Genomic DNA, 21,653 nt, shown 5'->3' with positions numbered 1-21,653 from the left:
TACAAATGAGGGAGTAATAATGAGGATGAGAGGAGAGTAAAGCTCCGGCAGCTCAGAGCCCCCCCTGGTGATTCTGGCCTTTAGTTTACCTGATGGGGTCTGAGCCTGTATCGGTTGGGTGTGTCATGAGCAGTGGAGGCAGGGCTTGAGATGGACACCAGTTGCTTCAATGTGTCTTTCAGAGGCTTCATGTGATGAAGAGGAAGATGGAGAATGATGAGCAGAGGCTTATCTTCTTCAGGCACAACCATCCCTCATTAGATCTATCTATTCATTAATGCATCCGTACACACACACACACACACACACACACACACACACACTTTCAGGTGCAGAACTCAATGTTTGTCAATGAATGAAATAGGACAAGAAAAAAAAAAACACCAGGGGGAAAAAGTCTTCACCTCCCTTCAAACCAGAGCGGAGGAACAATGGATGAATAACAATGAAAATAATAATGCTGTAATGCTAGCAAGATGGATGCCAGTCAGAGGTGTGTGTGCATGTGTTTGTTTGGTGTCTACATCTTGATTCCCTCCTGCTGGCTGAGCTGAGACAGCGTTTTCTTGATCCGGAGAGCAGTGAGCCGGGCGGCACTGTTGGCATACCAGCACTCCCTCATAATCTTCGCCATCACCCGTAAGGCCTGCAGAGGAGAGACACGACAACACTTAAGTCGACTAGATGACAACATGATGCTGGAACAGTCTGAAGCTGACTCATCTGCTTCTGTGTAGAAATAAGACAGCTGTGGACGGGTGGAACGTGAACCGATGAAGTGGTCGATAAAGACAACTTAGAATTAAATGAGTTAAATGACTTCTGTTGTGATCTGGCGCTATAAATGAACTTGACCTTCGAGAGGGGGGGGGGGCCTAATAGCCTAATGTAATGGTAGGGGAAACACTGCATTCCATGAAGTTTTCAGAAATTGTTGATATGAATCATTAAAGTCTTGTGTGCTCAAGATACAAGAGATCTGACCCAAGAGATTTGATACTTGAAAGGTATGAAATCTATCAGATGTTGTTTCCTGACACCTCTACCTGCTTCTGATCATGGCCTGAAAGACAAACCTAAAGCCTCTGTAGGCTACTCTTCCACAGCATCTTACTTTTTTTTAAAGAAAGTCTTTCTGGTTGCCTCACTAAGGTGGTGACTTCCGACTAGACGTTAGGGCACTGAGCCTCCAGAGTTTACAGTAATTCCTTCACGTCTCCCTTGGCAGGGCAGTAAACAGCATGTGGCATGTATGAGTCAATGTGTCTGTGTGTGTGTCTCAGCCTCTCACGGCGTCTGTGTGGTGAGATGCTAGTCCTTCATCTACACAGCTTCCTACAGTGCTCATTAAGACAGCCAACACATTCCAGTCCTCCATTCATCACGTGGATTAGTGCCAACCCTGCACTGCTACACACACACGCACCATCAGCAGAGCTAGCTCAAGCTCATTTCTTTTGTAAAGGCTTTCAGATTCAACTGCTTTCAGATACGGCTTCATTTCCTTTAATCTGCCATTCTGATTCACGGCTAAATGGTGGAATGCAGAGCAGAACCTCCCCCTTGGGAGGTAAAAACCAATGCCCAGAACAGCAGTAGTAGCAGTGGCACGTCTACTACACTTGACTCTGAATGAGTGCTTCTTACACTAGGGAACCACTATTTCTTGTCAGTGATCCTCAAATTGAACCACCCACGACCCCACAGAGTCTCACTTGATCACATTTGGCTGTACAGTATAAGCAGAGACAACAACAGGAAAGTGAAACCAATTAGAGGAACAGAAACCCTCCGTCTAACATTTCATGGACGTCATCATTTTTGTTCAAACTGATCTTACGACAGATTATTCCGGAGTTATCAGGAGCACCTGGGAACTGACCAAGGTTCTGTAAGATCAGCCTGCATGTGTTCTGTCCGTTATGTATACCTGCTGCACACACAGGAACCTGCAAAGGTCTTTATCTGTGCTACAAATTAGTTTATTGTAAAATTGGTGCTTGTATGATTATTCTAAAAAAATAACCCATTTCACTGCACAGTGTTGTTTCTCAGTCAAACTAAATATAACTCATGTCTTGTTTTTCAATCTTCTGTGTGTATGCCAGTATATAAATGGATATTTATGTATGTTTCTATATATATATGTGTACAGTTAAACTCAAAATTGTTCAACCCTCATTGCAAGTCAAACAGGAACAATTTAAATAGCTCAACACAAAATATATTACAGGTGGTTTCTCCAAATTCAACACAATATACCACTTTTAATGACTACTGCAGTCAAAAAATGGTGAAACCCCTGAACAAAACCCTTCATAAGAGCACCCATTGGTGTCAAACACACCTGGCCTCATTGGTTGCATCAGGTGTGATTGAGATAGAAGGCATCAAATACCCGGACTGACCAAGGTTAAGAGATCATTGGCTTGCACAAACAAGGAAAAGGATACAAAAAGTTTTTGTGTTGACTTTAGAAAAACTACCTGCAGTAGCAGCAGTAGCAGTAGACTGTGAAAGTCATGCCTATGTGAAGAGGTTAGATGTTGCTGGAGTTATCTGCACTTTGTGTTCTATCTTGTTAAAAGTCTGCCACATTTGAAAAAAAGGCACTGATTCTACCTCTATGTCCTTGTTGAAGTCCGCTTGTTAGACTTGTTTTCGCAGCTAACAATATGCTTAAAGACGAGTCAACACTTAACAGAATCGACAACAGAATCAGCATCGACACACCGCTCCAGCCATCTGATGAAATCAGAAGACAAACTAACTAACCGTCATATTTTCAGTGCCACACCAGCAATCTATCACTATTATGCTGACAACAGACTGAGCAGGGCTCACAAACACTCCCTGGCTCTGCACCTCTAGGTACTGTCTAGTTTCAACTTGTTAAACCGGTTTGCCTGTCTGGATGGGTAATCATTGCTGCAGTCTGTGGTTCTGCCTTTTTCTCTGTGCGAGATGCGCGTGAGTGAGTTTACCAGACCAGACGGTCAGAACCAGATCCCAACCTGAGATAAACTGTCTTTTAATTATACTAATTAAAATGAAACGGTTTCCCTAAGATTAACTTCTAACATTTGTGTTTTACATTTTCTTCTTCTGGCATCACGATGACCAGTATCACTTCTGGCACTGAGAACACTACAAAACTAAACACAAAAATGGCTGCTTATGAAGCTTTTCTGCTTGATGGTGGCGTGAGTGTGCACAACAGTTTGGCCTGTAAAAGCAGGAAAGGCACAGGTGCAGATAGCATAAACAATGGCTCCATTCTACCAAGTGTCCCAGTGAGAGCCGGCACACCACCAGAGCCCCACAGCCGACTTCCCTAATTGGAATTCGGCCATCATTAATGTTATTGAATCCACCTGTGATCGTCCTGCTTTAACAAGTTAAAATGTCCGCCGTGAAAAGGCTCTATGAAGCTGTGGAACGATGAGCTGCTTAGTGCATCAACCTGTCCAGCTATACCAAGCGCTTTTGCATGGTACAGTAAGGTTTTTAAAGATCATGATGTATAAATGGCACCAGTGCAACAACAGTCCAGCTTTGTCCTGCACTGTACAACAAATCATGGGACAACTAATGAAGTTCTTGAGGATGAACCTAGTTTAACATCTTCTGATTCAGAACTTTCTGATTCTGTTAAACATTCTAGTAAACAACTTTGTTTATACAAACTGTTATTCTCTGTAGAGAAATACTTTGAGACAGAAAGGCTAGTGGAACAAAAGTGAACCCTGAACATCAGTTCTCTATTGGGGCGCTCAGAGGTAGAGTGGGTTGTCCCGCGGGGGTTTGATCCCCAGCTCCTATGAGTCAGCATGTCGAAGTGTCCTTGGGCAAGACACTGAACCATAACTTGCTCCTGAAGCAGCTTCAGTGTGTGAATGAGTATGAAAGAATAATCTTCTCCAAATTACATTCCTCCTGAGTGAATGATGTGTGAATGGGTGAATGAGGATGTCATGTAAAGAGCTTTGAGTAGTTGATTATACAAATACAGACCATTTACCATTTATTGAGATTCCACTGGGATGGAGAAAAAGAAACACTGAGAGGCTGTCTTGGTGTCATTAAAACACAAGGTAGAGATGTTGCTAAGCTCACCGTAGAAAGTACATGGGCAGAGAAACAGACCACAAAATCAATACACTGCCTTTGGCTCAGAAAGGTGTCATTATTTCTGAGGATGTTTTTTTGGCCAGAGGTGTGATTACTGTGAATATCGCTGCTGTCTCGCTGGTGCCAGACAAAAAGGGAGCTAAGGTCAAAATATACAAGAGACTGGGATTTCTGATGAACATTTATACCCAGCTTTAAGGAGTGTGTGTGGGCAGCTGAGGTGGCTGCTCCTACTAGTCTGTGTTTAAAAAGAAGTCTGGTTTGGACAGCTGACAGGTGGAGACTGTGGTACAGCCCGACACACAAAGCAAAAGGACTAGAGCTGGAGCTGCAATGTGATTTGACACACATAATATAACAGTCACTCAAACACAGGAGACAAGAAAAACATGTGAGGTACAGAGAGAGTGAGCTGTCCCTGGGGAGAAAAAAGAAAGAACACATTTTGTGCACATCAAGGACTAATTTGTGCTCCAATCAATACAATGTGCACTTAATATGCTGATATCTACTGACACTTTTATAATAACTTTAATAGCTGTGTGTCTTCCCGTCTGACAAGAGCACAATCAGCTACCTGTGCAATGGCTAATTATCTGTGCATATGTTTGAGTCTATCAAATAGTGTCTAGTGTCTATAGAGAGAACAGTCATCTGTTTCTGTGTATGCCTGAATGTGATTCAACCCCTAAAAATGGTTTATAGAAAAACACTAACTGTCAAACTAACTGAACAGCAAAAAGTAGTATATTATTTTAGTTGATGATTGCAAAGGTTACAATAAAATGAAGAACCTGAAAGAGCCTGCAGACATTCTCCAAATGGTCATGTCAATTGTAATGGCTCCCAATGCAGTAAGCAAACCAGTACCACAAGCGTGGCCAAAACAATGATGGTGTTATCTGTACCGGAATCTGTACCAAAGTGCCAAATACCAAAAGAAGTCAATACTCGCGAATAAGTATGTAAGACTTTTAATAATGCACAGCAGTGGAAGTAAAAAGATGTGGTTCCAGCCCAAAGCTTTCCTCAGCTTCCCTGAGACAAATCTGAAACCAGAGGCTGCTCAGGATGCGACACATGCTTTCTGCTCCTGCAAGCCGAGTGGTGGATTGTGGGAATGTGGGTGTGTATATCGTATGACTGAACAGTGTTACTGAGAAGGACTCCAAGGCTTTGTGGTAAGACTTACTGCTGCATACGACTGGCTTACCTACAGTGAAAGTAACAGGACCCTGGACACGGTGGCAAAACAAGATGTCTATGGTTTAACCAAAAACAAGGGCAGTGCCCTTTTGCTGCAAGGAAAAACTACACAGTGGTCTACTCTTTTATTTACTTTAGTGCGGGGGCTTCTCCTGGGGAGATGCGGCTCACAGTTTGCAAACCAGTGATTTACTTTATTGGTGTGACAGATCATGTCGTGTTGTGTCATATCATTCTCAGACATGAGTTAAGCTAAGTATTTAGCTACTGTAAGGAAAATGGAATGAAATCATTGATAGCTGGTGGATGAAACGTGAGTGACAGCCACAGGCAGTAGCACCTACCTCACAGCTCTGCCAGCGGTTGGGAATGTTGGGCCGAAGCTTCTGCTCACAAACCACCTTCCTCATCTCCTCCACTGATGGATCTGACTGGACCAGGTCGTAGTAGGGCAGCTGGTAGTCCTCGTGGATGCCTGACAGAAAGGTTTGAGGTTAAAATACTCTTGCTCCATTCATCCACCCCTCCCAAAATTAATCTACCCAGCTCCCCTTCATTCAGCCCCTCTCCTTTGATCCTCACCTCCCATAGAGCAGCGGCTGGCGATCTCCCAGAAGACCAGGCCCATGGCGTAGATGTCAGCTCGCTTAAAAGACTCAAAGTGCTTCATGTTTATGGAGTCGTCCAGGACCTCTGGGGCCATATACCTGAGCACAAAGATAATGGGCAGTTAGTGGACTGTCTGCATTTGTTTGCACCGTGGCCCTTCTTGTTTTATGAGTACATAGGAAATGATACGCTTTATTCAGAAGGGACAGACATACAACCAGTACTGAGACATGTGAGCACCCACTTTTGAAAAAACAACCTCAAACAAATGACAGAAGAATACAAAGACGAGCATGGGCACGCTATGACAAGTTGGTATTTTCAGGATCTTGAATTACACTTAGCCTGTGTGTCATGTCCAGAACACTGTGAACGGTGTAAAGGTGGGAGTTGACACACAGGAGTTAGAAGCCCTGTGATATGTTGATTATCTGGTGAACCAGGGGCACATTTCTCTGATTAACAAGTGATTCTGCTCCTCAACTCTTTTCTGATCACATATAGAGCTCATCTTTATTAATGCTCTAAGGAATATGACATGAAGCCCCCCACCTCAACTTTCCCCACCTGTCTGTCTGCTTACATGTGTGTCTGCTCATCTAGCTCACTCCCTATTTAGACCGACAACCATCACAAACCGCAGAGATCAGTTTTATAGTTAATATTGTGGATTGGCAGATTTGAAATTTCATCATGTCGTGGCAGTTGAAACTCCAAAAGAACAGCCAGCGGGGAGAGGGGTCCCCTGATTGGTGACATTGATGTCATAGGCAAGGCAAATTAGTTATAAAGCACCTTTCACGACGCAAGGCAATTCAAAGTGCTTTATAGGGACATAAAACACAATAAAAACAAGACACAGGGACATTTAATTGCATGCAAAAGAAAATAAATAGTGAAAGCTTAAGAGAAGATGCATTAAAAGGCAATAAAAGCATGTGTATAAAAAGTTACAAATTAAAAGAAGTTATGGAGCTCTATTATTGGATAGCCACAGTAAACAGTGATGTTTTAAGGCCTGATTTAAATGCACTGACAGTTTTAGCAGACCTTAGGTGTTCATGAAGCTTGTTCTATAGGTGGGGAGCAGAGAAACTACAAGCTTCACCTTGCTTAGTTCTGATTCTGGGAACACTGAGTAGACCTGGAATTGAAATTTTGTCCATCATAACACAAAGATTTCTGGCTTGATTAGTGGGCTTTAATTTCACAGAGTCAAGCTGAGCACTGACTTTTAATCTTGCATGTTTGGGGCCAAATTATTTGATTATTTTCCTGTGACCCCTACAGTACATCCCAATCCGTGGACTCAAAGCAGGCCCTGAAAGACTTTCTGGCCTCTGGTGTCCACTTCCTGAGTGTGCAGGTGGTTGCAGGCTGCCTCAGTACACAGGGTTTGTAGGAAGACCAGGTTGTGATCTGATGTGCTGAGTGGTGGAAGGGCTGAAGCAGTGTATGTTTTCCCTTGTGGAACAGTCAACAAACTGTGCAAAGCCCGTCAGATGGGAGGTGAGTCTGATATCATTAAAATCTCAATATCACAATGAATGCATCAGGATGCTGGGTCTGCATCCTGGCAACAGTGTAGTGGATGACGTCAGCGTTGCTCCAGGCCCAGCTCGTGGTTCAATGTAAACGACAATGGCGACGACGTGAGAAAACTCCCTCAGTACATAGTGAGGTCTGAGACTGAGTGCCAACAGTTCAACATCCTGACAGCAGATCTTCTCCTTTACAGTGATGTGACCAGGGTTGCATCATCTGTTGTTCACAAACAACATCAGTCCTCCACCTTTGTTCTCTGTCTGCCCGTACCACCATGAAGCCAGGTAGATCCACACAGGAGTCAGGGATGCTATCATTAGCCAGCTCTCATTAAAACACATTAGATTCATGGTATGCTTGCAGGTTCTACACAAGTGCCTGTAGCTCGCCTTGTAAGGCGGAGGCTTGACATTTCTCATGATAATCTTTGATAAAACCAACCCAAGGGCTGCTTCTCTTGTGTATACAACTCTCTCCGAAGCTGTAGTCAACATCGTTGGTCATAAATGGATGTGCTGCCACATAGTATGGTGCATCGTCTGAGTAGCTGTTTTTAGATTGGTGCCAGAAAAATATTACCTGCAATCTATAGAAAAATGGGTAATATTCTGCATTATCAGTCATCACAGCTGCTATTTCTGCGATATGAATAAAAGCAGTATGACAGATGTGACGTGATGATTCTACCACATCCAGTTTGAAAGGCACCACATCCATTCCATGCTGTGATCCACTGTGGATCCCAGGATTGAAAATAACACCAGGATGCTGCAAAATAACCATAGAACTCAAATTACTGACCACAAACTGGATGATGAGTTTCAGTGTGCTTACACAGAAATCAGTAAAGAACTAAACCTGTGGGCGCTGATGTGCACACAGTCTGAAGATCTGTAATGAGATGGATTGAACAGCGTAATCAAATAACTCCCCCTCTGGGTATAAGAGAGCAAGACTTAATTGAATTCTTTAACTGACTGGTGCACAAATAATGAATGTAGGGCCTCCGTAAGCAAACTGCTGCTGCTGCTGCTGCTTCAGATATATGAGAGCGGGAAATCATCACGCTGAAAACAAGACATGCATCAATATTTTCTAAGAGATCTGAGGAATTCAGAGAGAGTGTAATTATGTGGCCAACAGCAAGGGAGCAAGTTAATCTGGTTTAGAGAGCTAGCAGTCTTTGTTTGCATCTATATTACAGTGAAAACACAGAGTACATATGAATCTGAGACTTTCTAGCAAGATTGTGTTTGATTCAAGGTTATACAGCATAGGTCACTAACAGTATAACAGCATCACTCTCTACAGTGTTATGTGTCTGTTTACTTAAATGTTAAGTGACAATAAATATTGTCAAAATGTTTTTGAATCATACTGAATTCATTTGACTTGTCAGTTATTGATCACATGCAGACGTTGATACAACTCCTAGGCTATATCAGCATATATCACACTAACTCATGTTAGACATTATGATGTTCTGGACCTTTGCTTTAATACGTTTTCTCTGACTGGCCCTTTCTGAATTTTAGTTGAATAACCCTGTTCTGATCCATTTCATGTTCACACTGATTTACTAGAAACAAAAACCTAGAAGAGCAAACATGACGTCACGTGGTCAGTGATGTAACGCTGCCTCGTCAGTACTACATGGACATGGACGCAGTGTGAAATTAAATTCAGGTGACTGACTGGTCTCGCTGCACTTAAATGACCCTGATGTGTTTAACTACTGAGTGGTTGCTATATTTCACTGTGTTGCCATGGTTGCCAGATGATCTTTAAAAATCATGTCACTAAACAGATGCTTCCTTTATAGCTCCCACGATCAGCAGATGGATTCAGAAATTGCATATCTACTATCACAAAGTCCAATACCAGAGGCGGAGTGCCTCAGCTTCTCAAGTGGTCTCCGTCCAGTTGTTTGGCCGGCGCCACAGCTTGATTGACAGCTTTCACACTAGCCAAGACAAACCAAATTGGTGGAAAAAAACCAGTGTGGAAGCACCTTAATACAAGGTGTGAGGACTAATCATCACAAGGCTGCTAAAGAGGATATTCACACAGTTGGGCCCAGCATTTTATCAATTACTAACAGCTCAATAGAACAAGGCACTTTTCCATCTGCTTTTAAAGAAACCAAACCTCGATCCTTCTGTTCTTAACAATTTTAGGCCAATCTCAAAACTTCCATTTTTCACTTTTAGCTTTTGTGTCACACTGATATATTTGAGAGCTCTACACGGCACAGAAACTGTCCTTCTCATGGTAACCAACGACCTTTAAGCAGCTGAAAGGGACCAGAGCACAATTTGAATTCTTTTAGATTGAAGAGCAGCCTTTGACACAGCAGATCATATCATTTTAATTGACCGTTTTGAAACCTGGGTTGTATCAAGGACACTGCACCTGGGTTGTTTGAACCTACTAGGTCACTATAGATAATTACTCTTCTAAAACTTGTGGAGTACCGCAAGGCTCAATTCTCATACATGCTCCCACTTGGTGGAATTATCCAACATCATAATGTTTTATTTCATTGGTATGCAGGTGGCACACAGATATACCTTCCCCTGAGGCCTGGAGATCCAAAAAGCCTTGCTGCTGTCTTAGAGTGCTGCTCACTAGTTCAGAATGCACCAGCTGGGCTTCTTACTGGTTTTAACAGACAACATCCCATCAGCCCAGTACAGTACTGGCTTCTCTTCGTTGGCTCCCTGTTCATTTTAGAATGGATTTGAAGATTTTACTGATCCCGTTTAAGGCATGTATGGGTCTGGCCCCAGGCTACATTGAAGGAATGTTGACCCCTTATGAGCCAGTTTGCAGTCTTCGATCCTCAGCGGGGGCCCTGCTGGCTGTTCCACAGTGGAGGCTTAAATCTAAGGATGGCTTTTGTCATCAGAGCCCCTCGACTTTGGACTTTGGAACAACGTGCCTGAGGAGATAAGACTCGCAGAGTCAGCGACTTCTTTTAAATCACTTCTCAAATCCCATTTTTACAGACTCGCTTTTACGTGATGATGTTGTTTTCATGTCCTCTTGTCTTTTTACTCAGTGCCAGTATCCCTCATTTATTTATTTCATTTTATGTTTTATTGCTCTTATTTTTGCGTGCAGACATTTAGATTTGCACTTTTTAATGACTTAATGTCTTCTGTCTCTCCTGCTTTTGTATTTTCTCATTTTCTTCTTGTTCTAAATTCCCTGTAATCCTTTCTTTTGTTTGCCCTCACTGTGCGGGTCTCTGATCCCGGTCTTTGTAAACTCTTCTTTTACAGGTGCTATACAAATAAAGTTATTGTTGTTATTTACTTCCACATTCATGCTTGAGTTTGGAAACAGCAACTGAGATTACTAGATTACTAGATAACTGAGATTATTACGTCTATTTAGATACAATACAATGCAGCAGAAACACTACTAAACTGAACTGGAATAAATGTATTATTTATGCCCATGTTGGCCAACCGTGGGTAACAGTCCAGGAGGGACAGAAATATGAACATGAACTTTCATGCTTAGGCCATGCTTTAATTTCTGATGTTTGTCAAGCATAATATTTTTTCATTTCTTTCCTTAATAAAGTACTCTTTAGCCTTAATGTTTTGTTCTGGAGGATATGAGAGTAATAAGGTCAGCAAGCTGACATCTAACTAAGGTTTGCTAACATTAGCCACCATGAGCTACTGATCATACCAGACCAAGTAAGGCTGTAGCAGAACATCCTCTGTGTGATGAACTGAACAGTGTGTTCAACTTCAAGCACAAACCTCATACGTTGCCTCTCTTTTGTCTACTTATCATTTTAGATAAATAAATGCCAGCAATATTTCGTACCCAGGGAGAAGATGCATGACATGTTGATGATAATGCAGTGGCTGAGGAACACGCTGTTACTTCTCTGCTGCTAAAAACCAACAAACCCTTCAATAAGAAATGAAGATAAAGCCAGATTAGAGGATATTCTGTGTCAGTGTGTTATTGTTCAAAGTCGAGCAGCTTTAAATTTGCAAAAGGCTGTCAGTCAGAAAGCAGGACAGAGAAGCCGTGCTGAAAACAGATGCCTCAATAAGGCCGTACGATTTTAATGAAAACTATGTGCATTCACTATCACACCAAGCAACATGTTGACCAACTAAGTGTAACTTTTGGGTTAGATGGATTCTTTTGCTTGTTTTTTATAGAAAGTTTAAAAAATACTAGTGGGATCAGATCATCAATATGCAACATGAATTTCAGCCAAGGCCAGAGCGTCTGTCTCCACTGACCCGAGGCCTTCTGAATCATTTAGTGGCACTGTAATACGCTCGCAGCATCAAACCACCGCACAGAGAAGGAGACATGAGAGTCTTAAACAAGATGAAGAGGGGAGGGGGGGTACAGAGGAGGACGAAAGCTATGCTGGTATTACTGTGGGACGGAGGGAGGGAAAGAGTGCTGTATATGGCCTCAGTGTGCTGCTCACTTTACCAACCCTGCGGCTAGACAAGTCTACATAGTAGAGCAAGAGACAAGTGGAGGCACACAGAGGTCAAGTGAAAGTGAGAAGCCACCTGTACTCTGGAGAATTATTAGCTGAAAGGACCAAGTAAAGAGTAGCTACTTGTGTGGCTAGTGGAACACAGGGGCATTTTATCTGGATGCTTCAGAGGTAGAGCGGGTCGTCCCTCAATCGGAAGGTCGTTGGATCGATCCCTGGCTATGAGCAGGCGTGTCCAAGTGTCCTTGGGCAAGACACTGAACCCTAACTTGCTCCTGAAGCAGCTTCAGTGTGAATGTGTGTGAAAGGAGAGTCTCCTCTAACTTAAGATTCCTCCTGAATGAATGATGTGTGAATGAGGATGTGATGGAAAAGTGCTTTGAGTAGTTGAAATGACAAACAACAATAACAAATCTCATGTGCAGACACGAACCTTAGACAAACGCATCTACTAACAAGTATTCCAAGAGGATTCCAATTTCCTGCAGAGAGACCCACAGTGGATACAGAACAAGATGTCCAATCCTTAGTTCCTGCTTCTAAAGAAATGTGTGTGCTCAGCATTCAGTTACCTTTTAGTTCCCACTCTGTGGTTTGGGGCGATGTCGATGGTGTCTGTTGCCGAGTCATGGCGGACGGCTAGACCCAGGTCAGCGATGCAGCAGGTCCCGTTCTTCTTCACCAGAATGTTCTTTGACTTCAGGTCTCTGTGGGCTATGGCTGGCTTACCTGCAGACAGAGCGTGACATGTTCAACAAAAGCTAATACCAAGTAAAACTGAACAGTGACTGGAAATTCTATCCGTGAACTATACCTATATCAGAGTTACTGAATGCAAAGAAAGAAAATAATGAGAATGATTTTGCTCTTACACTTCTTCTCACAATGCAGATGCTTGTTTGATATAAGATGCATTAAGCAGTAATGGGCGAATTGGGGGGTGTAAGAGGGGAGATAAGACCGACTGGACTTGGACTTGTGTTTTTCCACCAGACTTAGTTTAGAGATCATGTCTAATGAAGGAGTTTGGTTAGTCTAACAAAGTTGAGAAATTTGGTCCTCATCATCATCATTAGGTCATTCTTCAAGTTGGTGTTAATAATTATTTCTCTTTCGTTAACAAAATCTAAAAGGAAAACAATATCAACAAAATAATTCATTAAATAATAAAACACTGAACAACAAGTATCTGAAGGAAGGCATGCAGTTTATGTGCCTGGGACAGTGTGTGTGTGTGTGTGTGTGTGTGTGTGTGTGTGTGTCTCACCTTGCGTGCCCACTATCTCCATGTGGAGGTGGGCGAGGCCGCTGGCTGTGGACAGGGACAGTTTGATCATGCCCTCCACAGTAACTGTGTAGCGGTTCAGGTAGTCAAACAGGGAGCCGTGCTCGTGGTAATCGGACACCAGCCACAGCTGAGTCCATGTCCCATTATCTACACACAGACAGCAAGATGAGCAAGGAGAGAAAGGGTTAATGATGTCCTTCTGCTCTTCCACAAACAGGTACCTGTAGTATCTGCTAGAGCCCGGCTGATTTCATCTCATCTCACAAGTCTTAGTTCTGCATGCCATATCTTGTTATTTTCACAGTTTTTAGGCTTCAATATCCATGTAAGGGGCCATTTACAGGTTCTAGTACAGTTTTTTGATAGAAAAAGAATAAAAAGTTGTAGCGACACTATGCGATGAGATAATGGTCTTGTCTAGGTGTTGCCATACACAAACAACCATGACCCTGCCTCCTGCCCAGTCTCCCACTGGCGTCTCCATAGTCGGCTGTCCAAGCTTGCAGACATATCAAGTCAGTCGTCAGTCTGGTCCAAATGCCGTCCGACTCCATTAACAACCATCAAGAGACATCCAGCACATGTAATCCATATAGAAAACATCACCCTGCCCATGGGCTGGGTACTTAGCTACTGAGAGTAACACAAATCCCATTATGTACGGGAGGAGTGTTCACACAACCACTCATATAGGCATTAGAATTCATGCCTCAAGACCACTCTAACATGAGCTGTCCTGTAGCTAAACTAATTCCCTAATCACACAAACAGTGCTCAAAAGCCCATTTTTCATGGTAGACCAAAGATATTCTAAAAATATGTTATGGGTAGTGTATTTTAAACCCTACACATCACACACACATACATACAGAAGTGCAAAACCTCCTGTTAGTCACACAACATCCATTGCTCCTGTGTGTGTGTGTGTGTGTGTGTGTGTGTGTGTGTGGCTGGAGCTTGTAGACTGCGTGGTAATGTGTGCTTGGCCTTCACTGTGAACTGTTACTCCCCCACACTGTCTACCAGCGTGTCTGTTCACAGTGAATGCTCGCATGCACCAACTTCACCTTCAGCAGAGCTGCTTTTCTGCTCTGACAGCTCAGGGTTTACATGTAATTAAAGCAGCCCACACTCTCATTTGCAGACGATGAGCTTAGCTTGATGAAGGTCTAATTTACAGGGTCTGGCACTGACACGCTTTAATCAAAACTTGATTCTTTGCTGACAACGTAATTATCTGTCTCTCATATTTTCATTTATTTCTTTGTGTTAAGTCATCTCTACTCTATTCTCTTCCTGCTGGCTCTAGTCTGATTTATATTCTCGTCTTCACTTTTCCCAACAGGTAGATGTATAGTCGGATCTTAATCTGTCCTCTCAGACCTCTTCTGGAAATTTCTTACCTTTGTTGTCGGCAGCGATGAAGCCCAGAATGTTCTCGTGTCTCAGCATCACAGTCTGGTAGATCTCAGCCTCCCGGAACCAGGAGCGCTCCTCACGGGAGGAGAAGATCTTCACAGCCACCTCCTCGCCACGCCATTTACCCCGCCAAACCTCCCCAAAACGCCCCTTCCCAATGCTCTCCTGGAGGATGATGGTCCTGGCGATGGTTCTCTGGACCAGCAGGGGCAGACCTAGACCAAAACACACGCAGGAATCAAACCTTTCAACATCTGACAGCAACATGGTGAGAGGAAATATATTGTTTGTTTGGCAAACAAATCTAAAGGGAGGAAGGTCCGAGGAAAATGTCACAGTTAACTAGACATTGTTCAATTCACCTCCACCCATGTGCTGAGGAGGAGGCAGCAGACTCCTCAAAACCTCACCTAATAAACCTGATACTCACGGTTGGAAAATTCCAAGAATGAAGTTGTAGCTATATGAGAAGATGTTTAAAGTAGTTGAGAAAAAAGTACCAAAAAGAAAAGGTGTGAGCTGTGAGCATATAAGGAGCCATGACTTAATATTGCCAACACCAGCCAGCCTGGAAACTCTATATAAATCGGCGTAGCGTTAGGGTTAGCATTAGCATTACTTTGTTTTCGCAGCAAACAACAATGAAAATAAAGGAATAAATAAAGAGTATTCCAGGCAGAAATAGCCAACATCTCCTCAGGTGAGGTCAGTCAGGGGTCATGAGCTGTCAGGCAATCAGTCCCACAATACCTAAGCATTGTTTCTGCAGCTGCAGCAAGATTTTTGCTAGTAAAAGGAAAATGTGCGGGAGCTTGATCTGTTCTTGTTTTTGGACTTTCAAGTGCCACAGTGGCTGGTGTGACCGCCCCACAAGGAGAAGGTAAGCAAAGTCATCTCAGACCCACGGCTGCTCCCGGCTAATGACTGGTCGCAGAATGGTGGAATGGACGGAATGGGACCAAGCAACAGGAAATCACAGATCGCTTGTACACGTCTTCCCACCGGCCCGTCTCCACGTTGGAGGCCAGGATCAAGCTCTCACTTTCGACAGGCAGACCGTGTTCAGAGCCAACAGAGCGCACAACAGCAGGGCGAGGGGAGGTGGACTCCCTGTTAACGGGTGTTTGGTGCTTACTCATGTGGGGATTCTTGAATCCTTAATGTTGAATTCCTGAATCGTTGGGTCTCTCTTAATTAAAGAGTTTGGTCTAGACGTGCTCTTTATGAAAAGTGTCTTGAGATAACACTGTTATGAAATGGAGCTATATAAATAAAGATTGATTGATAGTAGCCTAATGTGCGATGGGAAACAAAGGAAAAAATACTTTTTAAGATGAGACAGTTTGAAAAAATTGAAGAAAACATTACATTATTAGATATAATGTGATGACTATTCAAACATTTGAAATTTATGACTCATCCGATCCCATCCCTAGTAAATACTATTCATTACATTTCTATTTCTATTTGTGTTTATTTGGGTCTTTCATCGTCGTGCTAACATCTAAATTATTTTATCTGTGCACCTTGATAAATAAAGTTGGTAGATTCAACCTGTTTTCTCCAACTCTTTAAAAAAATAGGTAATGAAAATGATCAATAATTATTGATAGACTGAAATGAAATATTTTCTTCCATTCATCCCAGCCATAGATAAGTTAAAGCTTACCTTCACTTTAAACCACAGATGTTCTGTGGTTTGTGTTTTAGAAATACTGAAAAACTGTAACTGTCAGCTCACCAGTTTGTCAAAGTGCCAATGAGGAAACAAAATGATAGTGGAATGGAAATCCCTCGATTTCAACAGGCACAACACACACTCTCTGACTCAGCAAAGTGAGAACAGCCCACGCAGTTCTGCCAACGAACACAACACAAGTGAACACACACTGTACTGGTCACACACACACACACAATTGCATACTGTGCAATATGGTGTAAATAGCTAGAAAAACGGAATCCAAGTTTTTCCTTGGCAGAGTGTTGGAGGTGCCAGTCTCCACAGAGAGGTGCTAATTTATGGCCAACATCACAAACAGCTTTTTGCCAGTGCAGCATGAGTGTGTGTGTGTCTTTTCAGTTACGCAGCCTGAATCTGAGCCAGTCAGTCATTAAAACAGATTTCTGCGTAGAGAACACTGTGTGCACTCGTTTGAAATAAAAAATGTACAACTGTATCTACCAACACAAAAATACAACTAATAACTAATAATAAAGTCAGTTGGTAATTCCTTATACGTTCACTTCGTTTTTACCAAGGACACAGAAGGGCCAATTTGGTATAAGTGTCCCTATAAACTCATTTAAGTAAAATTATGTGCATTTTTTAAAAATGTACCCACTTTAAAAATAAGTCAAAGGACTTGTGAAGAAAGAGAGGAAAAAAAAAAATCATACAGTGAATCTAAATAGTTCCTTGTGTGATTTAAAAGACATAAATACACATAGAGAGCCAATGTGACAATAATAATACTAACCTGAATATGAGATCCTGAGACCTGAGACTCTCACAAGAGTCTCATTACCTGACCTAGCTAAGAGCTGCTTGGATTCACCTGCTTATTAGACACACTGTCTCACACACAGAATACAAACAGGACGAGTAGATTTCCAGTTTGTCCTAACTGGTCTCAGGTCTCGGCTACAAGGAACCAAGTCAGCCCATGAGGACTGCAGCTGGTATAAACGCTGTATTGTGCGTTACAGCTCTGCAAAGTGATGCAGAAACACAGGTTTTGTACAAATCTGAAACTGAAATTTCATTTGGCTGATCCATAGCTGAGGATGTAATCACTGCTAATGTTGCACTGAGCAGCACAGTACTGAATGAACCATAGTAAATATAGCCTCCTAAATCATTACTACAATATATCAAATACGCTTAATGCCACAACTCAAGACTATTTCGTGACTAGTCACTTGTCTTTTAGACCCAATTACAAGGACCCCGGGGTGCAGCATTGTACCTGATCCAGAGCCCGAGGTGGTCATGTCATAGATGAGGTCCTTCAGCGTTGTTCCAACAGTGATGAAGGGGTGGTCCATGGAGGGGTCCTCTTCATTGGGCACCCGGTGGTGGTGATGATGTGCCCCGGCACCTCCTGCCCTGAGACTGTGACTGTGGCAAACATAGAACGCCAAGACCAGCAGCAGGCAGAGCACGCAGACGGGGCCGGCAATCACTGCAGCAAGGGCCACGGGACCCAGAGGGGGAGTCTTTACTGTGGGGCCTGCAGGACAGAGAGGAGACAGACACAAAGGAGTTCAGAAAATATCACAGATCAACAGTTGATAAATGACCGGCGATTGGCTGATATCTGGCTCTGAGACCAACATGTGAGCGATCAATTGGGGCCACAGGCTGTTGGGAGGTTCACTTTAGCCCTGCCACTTACCAGCCAGCAGTGCCCAAAGTGCTAGCCAGGAAGCTAACAGGCCAAGTGGTAAAGGGGCGCAGTCCATCTGCTTCACTGATGGGAGATTTGGCCTATAGCACACACCCAACACACACACACACACACTGTACATAGTACACACCCAAAGCCTGGCACTGCCCGTCGGTTTCAGCTGCTGTGATTGATCTTGTTTATATCGTTCTTGAGCTGTCTCTGGCTGACACCAACCCAGAGAATGCATCATGATAAATGCAGAGACCTCAAACACAGCTCCGTGAGCAGGAGAATTCGGCTTTGTCCGTCACTATAGCACGCACTGGGTATTTATTGTTCAATGGACTGCTTTTACCTTCAACACTAATTGTATGATGCACACAGGAACAACAGGAAAAACTCTTTGAAGGCTTTTGCCACAGAGGAGCTGCTGGTGCTGTGCCTCTGTGATCAACCACGACCACTGATGATGGTGCAAAAATGCCAGTGGAGACGACTTGTAAAGAATCAAAGTGGGAGAAGTGAAATGGGAGTGAACCCAAAATGAAAATGATAAAAGCTACCCTTTAAGAAAGGCCTCCATGATAACTGAAAAGCAAAATGATATCCATCAGTGTGTGAGAAAGTCTCAGATATATGAATGGCAATTCAACAAACAGGTGGGGAAGTAAGAAGTAAAGGGAAAAGTATGGTTCATTCATACAGAGGTCAAAACTTCTACTTTGTTTAAAATGAACACCATCACCATTAACATTTTGTGGTAAGCTGATTACACCCTGACCCAGAGTCTAATCTGCTTCCAGGGTGCATATTTAACATAGACAGTAATGTAGAGTCATGAATGTCCATCTTAATCCTAATTTGCTATCAAACTACAGTAAACAGAACACTTACTCATTCTTATCAGTGCAGTGTTCAGTGACCTTTGGTATTTCCCACCATAGCCCTGCACATCTCCAGCCACAGGAGAGGTCTGATCACAAGAATTCTGAGCATCTGCGTGGGTGGACAAGGTCTTTACATTTCTTTTATAAAGGAGACAAAATATGTTTGTCTAAAGAGCTGTATCTGACCACACACTACCAGAAGCCTTTCAAGGACTCTCCCAACCAGATAGTGTACAAGAAATATGTTCTCCTGCTCTACATACTACATCCACACACACCCATTGACCCATTGTTGGTGATACAGATACGGAGCGCTCTCATGGGAGTTTGTGATCATACCCTCTAAAGCCAAGTTACAGGGTGAAAGAACAAGCATTTGGGAAGCAAGGGCCCCACTGTCCCCATTACAGTCAGTTCAGTGTTGAAGTTTTCAGATGATCTCGAATTAATTATTATTAATGCATGTAACTGTACAAATTGGGTAGGTTTTACCTCCTCAAACACACCAGTTCTTGGGTTCATACTCAACTCCACTGTAGAGCTTCCATCTTTAGTTTTAGGATGACTTTAGCATAAGATGTAAGTGCTTCACAATTTGAACTGACAGTAATGTCCCAGTTTTAAATGCAACTACTGTGTGAGACCAACGAAGACCTCCATCTGTATTCATTTCCACCAGATTTCTGTTAGGCAATCCTCTGAGGCACCGACCCAAATGGACTAGCCAGCATTCTTTCCATGTAGTGTTGCTGCCTTGCTGTCCTTCAGGAAGACAATGGGGTTCCACTACTTTCCTACCTAAAGGACAAGTTTTCATAGAGAGCAGCTGTTATGGACAAACACGTCTCATTTACATCTTCCTACCAGGCTTTATTCCAGTCTTGTTTAATTAGGTCTTTTGTGTCCAATTAGTTTGTTGAAACATCTTTATTGGTCTGTGTTTGTCCAATGGAGCTCTGATGGATAGCAAAGACTGGTAGATGTCATTTATAAGTAGTCCATTTACTACTTTTACTACTTTCATATCAATAACATTGGTAGATGTATTATCAAGTAGTGGAGCGCTATGTGTTGTTAGATAAAAGACTTCTGTCATCTGTTCTGAACTGAGTCCTGAAGTTTCATACTTAAGCGCTAAATGCACCACTAGACCCAGCTTTATCATCGCCATTGGTCAATGTGTGTCATATGATGCCTCACAACTTCAGGTCAATATGAGCCCCCCCACTGCTCTCTCTTTTAGCCTGAGCTCTGCTGGAGCTCCGCCTCCAGCTCTGCACCTCTCTTCCTGCCCTGGTCCCTGCTGGGGGGCCAGCTTCAGGCCCGCAGCTCTCTTCTTCTGCTCCAGCTTTAGTGTGGCCTGTACAAAGCAGACCCCATTTTTCATGGCAGCGTCCTGCCTCAACCAAGTTTCTTAGTGTCAGCAGGTAAGACTCCAAGTCTGCCAGCTGATCTACCAAGCAAACAGGTGCACAACAGCAACCAGCAAGAGACTAACTAGTGAGGAACAAAGGAGCGACCGGTTTCCTCCAATCAGCAAGCAGGACAGCGAGGACAAAGACCAGCTTTGACTGCAGAACCACAACCCTTCTTCCAGCCTGGCCCATCAACAGATTTGCCAACTAAAAAAGCAGCAACACTGAAGGATCTCTCTCTCTCTCTCTCTCCCCCTCCAAAGCACAGCATAACAGTATACATGGCTAAGCAAAATTGGATAACCTTGTTAATGCATTTGTTTTGATTCGATTCAATGATGTTCTTTGAGTTTTATTATTGTGATAGATTGTAGTTTACTGCGTAGCCATAGCAGTAAGTTAATGTTTGTTACACACACACACACACACACACACACACACACACACACACACACACACACACACACACACACACACACACACACACACACACACACACACACACACACACACACACACACACACACACACACACACACACACACACACACACACACACACACACACACACACACACACACACACACACACACACACACACACACACACACACACACACACACACACACACACGGTCCTGCATGCAAACGAACCCTCCTTTTCTATCCTGGCACGTTTCCAAATACTCTATTCAAATTGACCTTCATCAGGAGACAAAGTTAACAGCTCCAGAACATGGCTTGGCCCTTTGTCTAAGTAGTCACCTTTTGAGCCTATCCTTTCTTTGTATACACACACATGCTTGCCTTTTTAGTTTAGTTGGTTTTTTTCATTTATTTGTTTTGCCTTTCATGCCATTTTATAGATTGTAGTAATATATATTTCTATATATATCTCTATCTCTCTCTCTCTATATATATAAAAAATAGTGTGCATTTAAAAAACTCCCAACTCTCAAGAATAGGTGGTTATTTTATCAATTAGAAATATATATATATATATATATACACACATATACATACATACACACACACACACACACACACACATATATACACATTTGGCAAATAAACATGTTTCCCTTTCAAACTTGATTTGTGTCAACTCCATCAGACAGTCAGAAGTATACAATTTTAATTCTTCCAGTCCAACAAGAACCTAAAGTTCTGAAGTATGTTGTAATAGGGTTTAGTTACTCTATAGGGTTTAGTTACTCTGATGTGTAATCAAATACAATACATAAACTTTAATTGTGATTTCACACTATTCTATTCTGAA

General features: G+C 42.7%; 1 protein-coding gene across 1 annotated transcript in view; it reads right to left on the bottom strand.

The window, feature by feature from the left end:
- Window positions 1-315: 315 nt before the first annotated feature.
- The window catches only part of tgfbr1b (transforming growth factor, beta receptor 1 b), a 54,459-nt gene continuing 33,121 nt past the window's right edge, over window positions 316-21,653 (bottom strand). Inside the window, exons 3-9 of the mRNA XM_070852651.1 lie at window positions 17,651-17,914; window positions 14,669-14,899; window positions 13,245-13,412; window positions 12,550-12,706; window positions 5,920-6,044; window positions 5,682-5,812; window positions 316-646 (exon numbers count right to left, since the gene is read on the bottom strand). Of these exons, the coding sequence (XP_070708752.1) occupies window positions 521-646; window positions 5,682-5,812; window positions 5,920-6,044; window positions 12,550-12,706; window positions 13,245-13,412; window positions 14,669-14,899; window positions 17,651-17,914 (1,202 nt within the window). The 3' untranslated portion in view covers window positions 316-520. The remainder of the gene's footprint in view (window positions 647-5,681; window positions 5,813-5,919; window positions 6,045-12,549; window positions 12,707-13,244; window positions 13,413-14,668; window positions 14,900-17,650; window positions 17,915-21,653) is intronic.

Source organism: Pempheris klunzingeri, chromosome 21 (assembly GCF_042242105.1).
Source record: "Pempheris klunzingeri isolate RE-2024b chromosome 21, fPemKlu1.hap1, whole genome shotgun sequence".
Lineage (NCBI taxonomy): Eukaryota > Metazoa > Chordata > Actinopteri > Acropomatiformes > Pempheridae > Pempheris > Pempheris klunzingeri.
This window is presented reverse-complemented; position numbering and strand designations above follow the sequence as displayed.